Source organism: Polypterus senegalus, chromosome 4 (genome assembly GCF_016835505.1).
Source record: "Polypterus senegalus isolate Bchr_013 chromosome 4, ASM1683550v1, whole genome shotgun sequence".
In the NCBI taxonomy this organism is placed as follows: Eukaryota; Metazoa; Chordata; class Cladistia; order Polypteriformes; family Polypteridae; genus Polypterus; species Polypterus senegalus.
This window is the reverse complement of record NC_053157.1, coordinates 138,391,025-138,403,906: the sequence shown is the minus strand read 5'-3', so window position 1 is coordinate 138,403,906 and position 12,882 is coordinate 138,391,025. Positions and strand designations below refer to the sequence as shown.

At 40.1% G+C, this 12,882-nt stretch overlaps 1 protein-coding gene across 14 annotated transcripts in view; it reads left to right on the top strand.

The window, feature by feature from the left end:
- apbb2b (amyloid beta (A4) precursor protein-binding, family B, member 2b) overlaps nucleotides 1–12,882 on the top strand; it is a 336,334-nt gene that overhangs the window by 165,083 nt on the left and 158,369 nt on the right. For 2 of the 14 annotated variants that reach the window (XM_039751347.1, XM_039751346.1), the window contains exon 1: nucleotides 4,717–4,881. The exons of the other annotated variants lie outside the window; for them this stretch is intronic. In XM_039751347.1, coding sequence (XP_039607281.1) covers nucleotides 4,830–4,881 — 52 coding nt within the window. In that variant the 5' untranslated portion in view covers nucleotides 4,717–4,829. Of the gene's footprint in view, nucleotides 1–4,716; nucleotides 4,882–12,882 lie in introns of those variants that run through there. 14 annotated transcript variants of the gene reach the window in all.

Here is a 12,882-nt window from a genome sequence, read left to right as displayed (position 1 = left end):
CATTACTGCCTCGAGTGGAGGAGTTCAGGTATCTCGGGGTTTTGTTCATGAGTGAGGGAAGAATGGAGTGGGAGGTTGACAGATGGATCGGTGTGGCATCTGCAGTAATGAGCCAAAAGGCGTGGCTATCGATTTACCAGTCAATCTACGTTCCTACCCTCACCTATGGCCACGAACTTTGGGTAGTGACCGAAAGAGCAAGATCGCAGATACAAGTGGCCGAAATGAGTTTTCTCTGCAGGGTGGCTGGAGTTTCCCTTAGAGATAGGGTGAGGAGTTCAGTTATCCAGGAGAGACTCGGAGTGGAATTGCTGCTCCTCCGCATTGAGAGGAGTCAGTTGAGGTGTTTTGGGCATTGACGCCTCCCTTGGGGGGTGTTCTGGGCATGTCTCACTGGGAGAAGGCCACGAGGCAGACCCAGGACACGCTGGAGTGATTATATGTGCTGGCTGGCCTGGGAACGCCTCGGGGCCCTCCCAGAGGAGCTGGAGGAGGTGGCTGGGGAGAGGGAGGTCTGGGCTTCCCTGCTTAGGATGCTGCCCCTGCAACCCGACCTCGGATAAGCGGTGGATAATGGATGGATGGAGATATATATATTGTAAGGCTTATCTATCTGTCACACAAAAACTCACACAGCTGTGGCATTCCAAGGTCAGTCTTGATCTCAACCAGCAGCTTATGCTATGACACATGCAGTGCAGCCAATGATTTTTGTAATCATGTGACAGTGGGACCAAACATGGGCTTCAAGTGCCTCCTTTGGCTGACTCGTCGCAGTGGTGCTCCTGACAGTACAGAATATGCACAGCCATGTGCTTCACACAACAAGTACAAGCAATTGATCACAATCCTGGTGTGATATTAATTAGGTTTAGAGACACAGCAGCCTGGCTAAACTCAGAGGATATTCTGAATTTACCTGGCATAATAGGTATGTCCAATCGAAAACACGCTGCTCAGTTGCATGTGCAGCCCAGACTGGCTACAATTTAAAATTTTGTCCAATACATACATGTCCACATGCAAAACTGACAGGCAAGGCCAATAGCGTACCTCTTCCTACATCCCTAGCATGTGAAGTATGGCCAAGCAAGGACAGTACAGGTCAGACACGAAACCAACTTAGCCACATGAAGACCCTCACAATGATTTTTGCAAAGGGGCAGGGACTGTTTCCCTTTATGAAAGAGGCTTACAGTACCAGTTCCCATGAGACTTCACACCATATCCTGTACAAGATGCAAAACATGACAACAGGCGCTGAGGGCAACCTGCATTACATATGCAGGCTCAATTTCTTCATCAACCTTCCCAAGTCCTTACCCCGTTCCCACTGACAACCAAGTGATGGCACCCTCCACAGTGTAACCTTGGTTTGTGTGTCTATGTGGCCACAATCATACACGCTTCTTGTCACACTTCATCACAAAATAAAAGTGCAAACAAAGCAATGCCATGAAATACACCAACACCTGCTAACACTGCACACCAGGGAACCAGGTAATGAACGATTCACTGCCAATCAACAACAGGCAATAAGATAAAAAGCAAGATGTATGCCTGAATGTATAGCCATACAGACAAGAACTGACCCTCTAGCCAATCAATGTACCAGACTGAACCACCAATACTGACTAAGACCCTGACAAAAATATTCACCCGTCTCCCTGGATACAAACAGATCTTCCACCACTCCACCTAATTAGAACATTGCTTTCACAATTTGTTAGATGAATACTATTTGGAATTCTTTGATCAGCTATGTCCTCACTGTTGGATGCTATTTTTCTGCTGGGAAAGCAAAACACTGTGTTGCTAAAATGGAAACTTACTGCTTTCTCTTATTTTTAGTACTGCACATATTGACATAGAGTATCACTTTCACAGGAAGTACAATATAGTACAGATTAGACCCCAATTTCTTCCATAGATCATGTAGGTGCTCTTTTATAGAATATGATTGAAACAGACAAATGGAAAATTGCACTGTTTACTGAGTGAAAGTAACTTCTTACTTTTCATTTTTTTTAGCTGTTAAGACATTTATTCAAACCTACTGTATGATAACACAGTGCTTTTGTTTGGCTTTCATGCCAATTTTCTGGCCAGTTTTTCTTTTACTGAATCAAGATTAAATCACCTTTAAAACATTAATGATTATTACTATTGGTGAACTCCTGTACTCTCCCCTTTACACAGGACTAATGCTGTTATAACACACAGTACCTCAGACTTTTGGTTTAATGTTTCATCACATTCTTGGATTGCTTTGTCTTTGTGTTTTCCATACTATTTTCTTTTTTCTATAAAATAATTCTTTCATTTTGGATGTCTACATTGCCCTGTCTTTGAGTACTTTTTTCATTCCCTTTTACTTGAGGATCACACAAGCATGTACATAGCATCAACAACTCCTTATATTTGCCATCCATTATATCCTCTGTTGATACTCCCCCAGGACATCAACTTTATCATTATAATGGACAACACCCCTTTCAATTGCCTTTTGTTTGATGATGGGAGGTCCATGTGTTCAACTAGAACTACAGTAATCCCTCCTCGATCGCGGGGGTTGCGTTCCAGAACCCCCCGCGATAGATGAAAATCCGTGAAGTAGAAACCATATGTTTGTATGGTTATTTTTATATATTTTAAGCCCTTATAAACTCTCCCACTCTGTTAACATTATTAGAGCCCTCTAGACATAAACTGTTTAAACTGTGCTCCATGACAAGACAGAGATGACAGTTCTTTCTCACAATTAAAATAATGCAAACATATCTTCCTCTTCAAAGAATGTGTGTCAGGAGCAGAGAATGTCAGGAGAGAGAGAGAGAGAGAGCGAGAGTAAAGCAAACAATCAAAAAATCAATACATGCTTTTGGGCTTTTAAGTATGCCGAAGCACCGCGATAAATCAGCAATTTTTAGAAGAGCGTCCATATCCTCTAGGCAAACAGCCTCTGTGCAAACAGTCCCTCTGCTTACACCCTCTCCGTCAGGCAGAGAGAGTGAGAGAGACAGAGAAAAGCAAACAATCAAGCACCGCGCGGAAAGCATATCGTATATCATTGAGGAGTTTTAGTTAATATGTAATACGTGCTCTGATTAGGTAGCTTCTAAGCCATCCGCCAATAGCGTCCCTTGTATGAAATCAACTGGGCAAACCAACTGAGGAAGCATGTAGCATAAATTAAAAGACCCATTGTCTGCAGAAATCCGCGAACCAGCAAAAAATCCGTGATATATATTTAGATATGCTTACAATTAAAATCCGCGATGAAGTGAAGCCGCAAAAGTCGAAGCACGATATAGTGAGGGATCACTGTATTAGAAGTTTAAAACTTTCTTACAGTGCATTCTTTTTATGGAATCATGCAAGGATTGCAATACCTTAAAGTGACATACAATATACTTAGAATTTTAACTTTGAATATTTAAATAGTATATCACAATCTAAAGAGCATAGTTAAGCCATTTAATTGTGTACACTTTAGATGACCACAAACTGTGTTTCTGTATTCCAATTTTAAAAAATGTGGCACTGTAGCATTTTTTTTAATTATTTGAAATTCAGTTTTCAAATCATCTTTACCAAAGCCTGTAGCTTATTAGATGAAAGAGTACCTCAGCATTTAGTTAACATAAATGTAAATATAAATGATGCCAGACTTAATAGTAAACTAAAAAAAAAACGAGTTTTACATTTTGCAATCATATTGATACTGTGTAGGTAAACTCTGTGAAGCTTAAATTAAACAGATGAAACAGAATATAAAAAGGTGCTGTTAATTTGGCTGGGCTACTGGAAAAAACTTTTCAAAACCTTAAAATGCTCTTAAACTATGGGTAGGTCACCTGGGAAATGGAAATATAGCCTAGAGTGGAACAGAATTCCATCCTTCCTTTATCACTGACATACAATATCCTGTTAAGGTAGTGTCTCAGCCTCATGAGATGCACTTAATATAACTGAAGTATTTCTTTCCTCTTTTTTTGGCAGAGCCAACTCAATATACAATAATTAGTGCAACTTGCTCAACACTATGATTTTAATAAAGCCACTGGGGAGATGGCTGTTATCCCTTTTGATGCAATATCTTGCAATGCTATGCAAACCATGAATTACATTTTTGAAATATACCTTAAAATAAGTATTGTTGTTTTGATTCTTGAAAATGTGCATATTTTGACAAGTGAAAAATCACCCATTATATCCATATAACTGAATCCATTTGTTAACAACTTTAGGAATTGTTTAGAATTCTAGAAAATCTAACTGCAGTTATTAAGATGTAATGTTCATATTGTAAGTATCTAACCAATCAAAAAAAATAAATTAAAAGAGAGATAATTAATGGGTTATACTGTATCTTAACAAATCATAGCAAATGATTTCATGTATTTTGATGTAACAGATTTTATGTTTTCCCTGTTTCAAGAACTGGGGGAAATATTTCCTATCATGTGGTGAACACCATAATATGTTCTCTGTAGAAATGTGTAAAGCAGCAATGCTGCAGACAGCTAGTGATGTATTTCTGCATTGGCAAAAGCACCAGGATGCCTATTGCTGTAGCTAGGGTCACATGACTTCTTGCACAGTAATACTGCAGGAAAGATGATCTTCGGGTTGCTATGACAACAGCATTTGCTGAGAGGAAGAACTGTTTAAATGACCAGTTCCCAATGATCACTTCCCAGGGAAGACTGATACTGCCTGAACCAGACAGGAAGTCTGGTTTAGAAATATTTATCCTACCTGTTCTGGCGTGGTTATTTATTTACAGTGTTGTATTTTCCTCATGTAAACTACCGTAGGCTTTTGTCATGATGCTCAGTAAAGACTACATGCTGGCCATTGTTATTGTGAATTACGAAGGTAGGTTTGGTTTTGAACATTATTGTGTATTGAAGCAATTTATTGAGCAAAAATAATAGTGAGAATGAATTATGTATTAATGCTGAAAGTGTTTAGCGCCAGAAACCTATTAGTATACAGCAAGTGAAAATAAGCCTCTGAGATTTTATTAGAAAGCCATGAAATAATGATTTGGCAGGTTTTTTGTTGCCTTTTTTACACGGATGGGCGCTTGTGATGATGGGGATTAAAGCTGGGTAAGAAGCACTGATGCATACAGTACAGTAAACAAGTGTGTTCCAGATTACAGGGGATGACTAAAAGCACCAGGATACAAGCATCACTATAATTCAAATACAAATACTTTTTTTTTTTTAATTTTTAGGAATGTTTGGATATCTGATGCCCAGCACAGCAGTGTGGCATAGTGGTTAAGGCTTTGGACTTTAAACCATGAGGCCCTGAGTTCAAATCCTGCTACTGATACTGTGTGAGCATGAGCAAGTCACTTTCTCTGCTTGTGCTTCATTTGGAAAATCAAAGGAAATATAACCAGTTGTATCTCAAAAGTCACCTTGGATACACACACACACACACACACACGCGTGTATGTATTTTCTACTCATGTCTTGAAATATATAAAACTTCTGTAGGAATCTAAAAGGCTACCATGGATTGAAAACATGAGCAGTAAATTTTACATTATCTAGGTGTGATATTTACACAAAATGTATAAAATTCTAGTTATTTGTAAGGTTGTAAAATTCCTGTATGTGGTTTCTTTGACTTGCTGTACAAGGTACACTAAACCCTTGATAGATGTATAAATTACATTTTTTAAAATAATTTATGCAGGCAAATGTTTTTTTTTCCCAAATGACGACCTTTACAGTACTTTAAAAGATTTTTTTTGCCCATTTATATTGAAGACATAAAGAATTTGTAATTTAATCACACATTAATCATATATTAAGTGATTTAATAACACAAATAACGAAATTACTCCGAATTTAAAGGGTGGCCCTATGGCACAGTGGTTATTGTTTCTGCTTTATGGTTCCAAGGCATCCAAGCACAATATTCACCCTGGTCACTGTCTGTGTGAATAAAGCCCTGAGCAGTAATGCAGTTTATCTGGTATGAATGAATGTGCATTTGTATATGGCCATGTGTAGTGTTGGATTGGCATTTCTTCCAATTTTTATTATTGTGTTGTTCCACATGCTTCCAGGATTATCTGACGCTGGATGGATAGTTTGTGTTTCCTAAAATATAATGGTTACTTAACAAAACCCAAACAGTTCTTTCATTTGAGCTATTATCAATTATGGGATCCATTTTAATTTTATATGGTGCCTTTCACAGGGCACACACACCATCACAAGGTATTTTGCAATGCAAACCAAATGCATTTAAAAGTAGCATATCCTGTGAGCCTGAACTATACATGCATAATATAAAATTAATTGATATCAGAAAAAAATACAGGGCATTCAGTGTATCATAAAAAAGTACCTGAGTAGCAAGAAAGTGACTACTTTGGGTGTAGATGTTCAACATGTGAAGACAATGAAGGTGATTTAGGATAATTTCAGTTGAGAGAGGCCAGGTTTGTGCAGAGATTACCTTTCGCTAATTAGGCATGTGATGGAATGTTTAAGAAAATTCCTTTGGTGCCTGCATCCCAATAGAAATTAATAAATGGTATGACACCGAAGGATACTGTGCACCTGCTTAATACTTAGAAAGTCTTTCATTTCTAAGTATAATCAGCAGTTGAAAGAAGCCTTTGGCAATGCAATGACAAGCTTGGTTATGTGGACCACAACATTGTCCTCTACCAACTCAGGGGAAAGCAGAAGGAATTGTCCTGGGCATGTTATAATATGCTGTCCATATTCTTCAGACCGTTCAGGATGAGCGTGAGGTTATCATGGGAATCCATGGTACTAAAATCTCTTACTGCTCCATCAATTAGTACAATAGAGATATTTACCAAGAAGTATGATTGTTATTTTTATTGTCATCTAACTGGCTAATATCGAGTATTTGTTGTTCCAACTAGCTAATTGGTGCAGTTCATCTGTGCTAGGTGCAAGAAAAAAACCTTATCAGTTTTGTTCAAGTGTGGATGGTCTTATCAGGCCTTTGGAGGTAATACTGATAATGTACAGTATATCTCTGCATAATTTAATGAAGGGAAGGCTACATTTGAAAGCAGAGTTGGAAAAATGAGCATCATGCACATTCTTGTATGCAAAAGTAAGGCCCACTACACTACGCTGAAGCCTGCTACATTCAAAATACTAAGGCATTCTACTGAAGTCTTTTCAGCTATATTGAAGTGTCAGTAATTTGTGTAGGGCAGTGCAAGTATTGGACTTGGGTGGGCTTTAGTTCATACATGTTCCAAACTGGCCCACCCTGGATCTTAGATTTATTTTTTTTTTTATCAGATATAAATTAGCCTATACTGCATACATGCATTTTAATACACATCTCTTGATCAGTTCATTGTAAACTTACACAGCAAAATCAACAGTGTTAATTTTATCATTAGAAAAATTTGTTTAACTCTTTGAAAAGTATTTGGAAAGCACATAGAGTATATGGATGGTGATTGTATAGTGTACATCTGCATAACAAGGTTTAGAAAAAAAGACTGACTGAAAATGTTACCAAACACAGCTAATTAAAACATCTGACATTTACAGGAGGTTATAACTAGTAACTTACTAAAGTTTCTTAGCACTCCTATTTGAACTCCACCAAATCAATTCATATAATTCACTAAGAAGAGTTGTTCAACAAGAATGACTCATCCATCACTGGTGAACTATGTCTTGTTGGTGAGAAATTTGAATGATGTATTAACAGACAGCTTTTTTAGGTTTCATTAGCAAATGGAAACAAAGAGAAGTGCAAAATGTGACAGAGATTGATGTCGGCACTGAAAATTTCAAATACTCCAATGAAAATCCCCCTGCTAGCTCTGTTCAGTTTAGCTATGGGTGTGCTATCACCATTGTTACTGAGTGTGCTAAAAAATCTACAACCAGCCAGATGCCAAAGGATGAAGGAGTGACCAGGTAACTGATTTTTCTGATTTCCATGAGCCACCAACTTGATTGCTATTAAAGTTTCCAACTTCAAGCTGGTAAGGTACGTAGCTTTGTGACTCATTGATACAACAGATAACAGTGTGTGGGTGGGTGGAATACTGGATGTTGAATGATATGATTTTGGTATTTTTGTAATAATCTAGTTGGCCAGATTACATGTGTATTCAGAAACTTAAAAGGCATGTATCAGATATACACACAAAAATTGCTAGGAATGGCAAAATGGTAGTCTGACTGTTTACTGTTAAATAACAAAATAATACACAGATATTATTTGGCCATTTGTGCATTATGTTGGGCTGGTATGTCTTGCGTACCAACAAAATGCAAGCAGTCAATTTAACTTCACCATTTGTTGGTAGTTTTAAATTAGTGTTAAAAAAACATTCAAACTAGACATGCAAACCAAAACAAAAAAAATAAAAAATTTGGATAGTATAGATAGATACTTTATTAATCCCAAGGGGAAATTCACATACTCCAGCAGCAGCATACTGATAAAGAACAATATTAAATTAAAGAGTGATAACAATGAAGGTATAATTGACAGGCAATCATTTTGTATAATAACGTTTACGGGTGGAACTGAAAAGTCGCATAGTGTGGGGGAGGAATGATCTCCTCAGTTTGTCAGTGGAACAGAACAGTGACAGCAGTCTGTTGCTGAAGCTGCTTCTCTGTCTGGAGATGATCCTGTTCATTGGATTCAGTGTATTTTCAATTATTGACAGGAGCCTGCTCAGTGCCCGTCGCTCTGCTATGGATGTCAAACTGTCCAGCTCCGTGTTTACAATAGAGCCTGGCTTCCTCACCAGTTTGTCCAGGCGTGAGGCATCCCTCTTCTTTATGCTGCCTCGCCAGCACACCACCGCGTAGAAGAGGGCGCTCGCCACAACCATCTGATAGAACATCTGCATCATCTTATTGCAGATGTTGAAGGACGCCAGCCTTCTAAGGAAGTACAGTCGGCTCTGTCCTTTCGTACACAGAGCATCAGTATTAGCAGCCCAGTCCAGTTTATCATCCAGCTGCACTCCCAGGTATTTATAGTTCTGCACCCTCTGCACACAGTCATCTCTGATGATCACGGGGTCCATGAGGGTCCTGGGCCTCCTAAAATCCACCACCAGCTCCTTGGTTTTGCTGGTGTTCAGTTGTAGGTGGTCTGAGTCGCACCATTTAACAAAGTCCTTGATTAGTTTCCTTTACTCCTCCTCCTGCCCATTCCTGATGCAGCCCACGATAGCAAACTTTTGCACGTGACAGGACTCCGAATTGTATTGGAAGTCCGATGTATATAGGCTGAACAGGACCGGAGAAAGTACAGTCCCCTGTGGCGCTCCTGTGTTGCTGACCACAATGTCAGACCTGCAGTTTCCAAGACGCGCATGCTGAGGTCTGTCTTTAGCTAGTCCACGATCCATGCTACCAGGTATGAATCTACTCCCATCTCTTTCAGCTTGTCCCTAAGGAGCAGAGGTTGGATGATGTTGAAGGCACTAGAGAAGTCCAGAAACATAATTCTTACAGCACCACTGCCTCTGTCCAAGTGGGAGAGGGATCGGTGTAGTATATAGATGATGGTATCCTCCACTCCCACCTTCTCCTGGTATGTGAATTGCAGAGGGTCAAGGGTGTGGTGGACCTGTGGCCTCAGGTGGTGAAGCAGCAGCCGCTCCATGGTCTTCATCACATGTGACATCAGAGCGACAGGCTGGAAATCGTTCAGCTCACTAGGACGTGATACCTTTAGGACAGGGGTGATGCAAGGTGTTTTCCAAGGCCTCAGGACTCTCCCCTGTTCCAGGATCAGGTTGAAGATGCGCTGTAGAGGACTGCCCAGCTTCAACGCACAGGCCTTCAGCAGTCGTGGCTATACTCCATCTGTACCCGCTGCTTTGCTGGCACAAAGACTCCTCAACTCTGTGCTTACTTGGGCTGCTGTAATTGTGGGTTTGGGGAAACTCTCTCCTATGCTGGTATCAGCAGAAGGATGGGCAGAGGGTGCAGTACTCTGAGGTGAGAGTGGGTTAGGGTGGTCAAACCTGTTGAAGAAGTTGTTCGTCTGGTTTGCTCTCTTTGCTGCAGCCAGTGATCTTCTTCATCCCATCCCATACTTCCTTCATGCTGTTATTCTGCAACTTCTGCTCCAGCTTTCTCCTGTACTGCTCCTTTGCCGCCCTGAGCTGGACTCGGAGTTCCTTCTGCACGCGCTTGAGCTCATGCTGATCATCGCCTTTAAAAGCCCTTTTCTTCTGGTTCAAAAGGCCCTTGATGTCACTTGTAATCCAAGGCTTGTTGTTAACATAGCAGCGTACTGTTCTTACTGGAGCTACAATGTCCATACAGAAGTTGATGTAGTCAGTAGTGCAGTCAGCAACCTCCTCAATGTTCTCACTATGTGACCCCAGCAGGATATCCCAGTCCGTAGTTCCAAAGCAGTCTCTCAGTGCCTGCTCTGCCTCAGGGGACCACTTCCTTCACTCTTGGTTTGTAGTGAGGCTGAAGCAGAACCAGGTTATGATCTGCTTTCCCAAGCACAGGCAGCTGGGTGGCACTGTATGCGTCTTTAACGTTTGCATACAGTAGGTCGATAGCCCTATTTCCCTGGGTGTTACAATCCACAGACTGAGAGAAGGAAGGTAATGTTTTGTCCAGCGTCACATGGTTAAAGTCTCCAGCGATTAGCACAAGCACCTCCGGGTGCTGTGTTTGTAACTTAGCAACCGTGTAATGGATGACGTCACCCGCTATATCCATGTTCGCCCGAGTGTCCAAACTCTGTGGGCAAGTAATAGGGATGCAGACTTATGGCCAACAGTTCGATGTCCCTGCAGCAAGTGGAGATTTTAATTTTATCCTCTTTTCTGCTTCCCGCAGGTGCTTGTGTCTCTGTCCGCTCTAACTGTGCTAAACCCGGGTAGCTCCACGTTAGCATCTGGGATGTTAGTTGTCAGCCACGTTTCACTAAAACACAGCAAACTGCATTCTCTGTAGATCCTGACATTTTTCACCAGCGCAGCTAGTTCATCGATTTTATTTGCTAGTGAGTTCACATTTCCCAGGATCACAGAAGGCACCAAAGATTTGTAGCTCCACTTTCTCGCTAGACGCTTGGCTTTTATCTTAGCACCGGCTCTGCTGCCCTGATATTGCCTTTTTACATTGTCAGGTAAATGGGGAACCACAACGGCGTGGGCATTTGTTCTCAGCGCTTGAAGTTGACTACTTGAATAGACGAGTCTTGGCGTGTAAAAATCCATGTCCAAGTAGTAAAAAGTGTCTGGGGAACAAGTCCACATGAAAGAAAGTGGTAGGAGTGATCAGTGAAATGGAGAAAAATAGAGAATAAAGGTAGAAAGATAAAGTCATACACGGAGCTGCTGGAATGGCTGCCACTCCCCGTATGACTGGACTTACACATTTTTTTAACGAGTGTATATTTAACAGGAATAAAAATAACATTAGGCGCATCTGTGAAAAATTTAGGCCCACCCTAATATGAAGTGCTGGTGCCACTACTGGCTGTGTGACCTAGAAAATATATCACTCCCAATATAGAAGAGAAGATTCAAATATATCACAGTTAGTGTAATATCCAGCTGAACTGCAGGAGAGAGAAAGTGAGTCTATAAACATAATTTGATTGCATACTTAAGATGGAACTTCACAAATAGACTTCGTGGGGTTGTCCCAAACAAAATAATGATCTGTCAAAATATTATTTTGTCTTACAGTACAACCTCTAAAGCATGGTATTAAAAGATACTGCAGCATCAAATACTAAATACTGAATGCAGAGATACCAACAAATATTACTAAATTACCAATTTTAGCTCAATGGACAAAGTGCTAAATTGTAAATCTTATTGTACATAAGTAATCAATGTGGCTACTCTAAAATAGCATGTTATGCAAGTTCACGTACCCTTTTAAATTGTGTTACAAAAAATCAGTCAATGGATCATGTAAAAGGAGACTTCTAGCCCCCTAGGCAGTGATAAAACATTCAGGCTGCACATGCACCCACTTGAGGAAAGGTGTGCTGAGTAAACTGCAGGATCAAAGGGCCTGCCTCAAGTACCTGGAAAGAGTCTAGCAATGTCAGACCGAATGAAAATTTCACATACTCTAATCAGACTTTTTTCTAGATATGAAAATTAATTCATGAAAAACTGGATTGATGATTGATTTGCATTTGATGTTAATAATCTGGTACATTTTTGAGGTACAGTAGAGTCTCGCTTATCCAACCTTCGCTCATCCAACATTCTGTATTATCCGACGTCCCACCACAAAAAGCGTAGCCTATTTTTAGTTGCTAAGTTCATTTTTTCAGTTAAATTTTTCTGTTGTTTTGTTGTAAAACATGATTACAGTGGATTATGTGGCTAGCCCTCTCTGGCGTGTGTGTGTGTGCGTGTGTCTCTCTCACTCACGTGTGTGTGCGCCTGTGTCTCTCTCGTGCATGCGCCTGTGTCTCTCACGTGTGTGTGCCTGTGTCTCTCATGTGATTGACATTTGAGCTATTTGCTTTTTAAAAATTCTTTCATGGAAGTGTTACATATATTGATTGATTGTTTTTGTGCGTGTGGGGTTTCCAGCACACTTCTGCAGTCAGCTTCAGTTCTCCACAACCATAAATTGGACTAATCAGGTTGAGAAAATGCATGGATGTTATAGCCACTATGCCACAGTATTCGTAATTAATTTCAGCAAATAGGAGTAGAAAGTTGTAACACTAAAGGCCAGTCAATATGGAAAGGTTTATGACATAAAAATATTTCAGGAATTAACAATATAAATTTACCAATTACTATGCACATTCGCAAATAGATGCCTAATCATTTACAGATAAAAATGAAAGGAAAAAATACCATAAGTACTCTATGGGAAATGA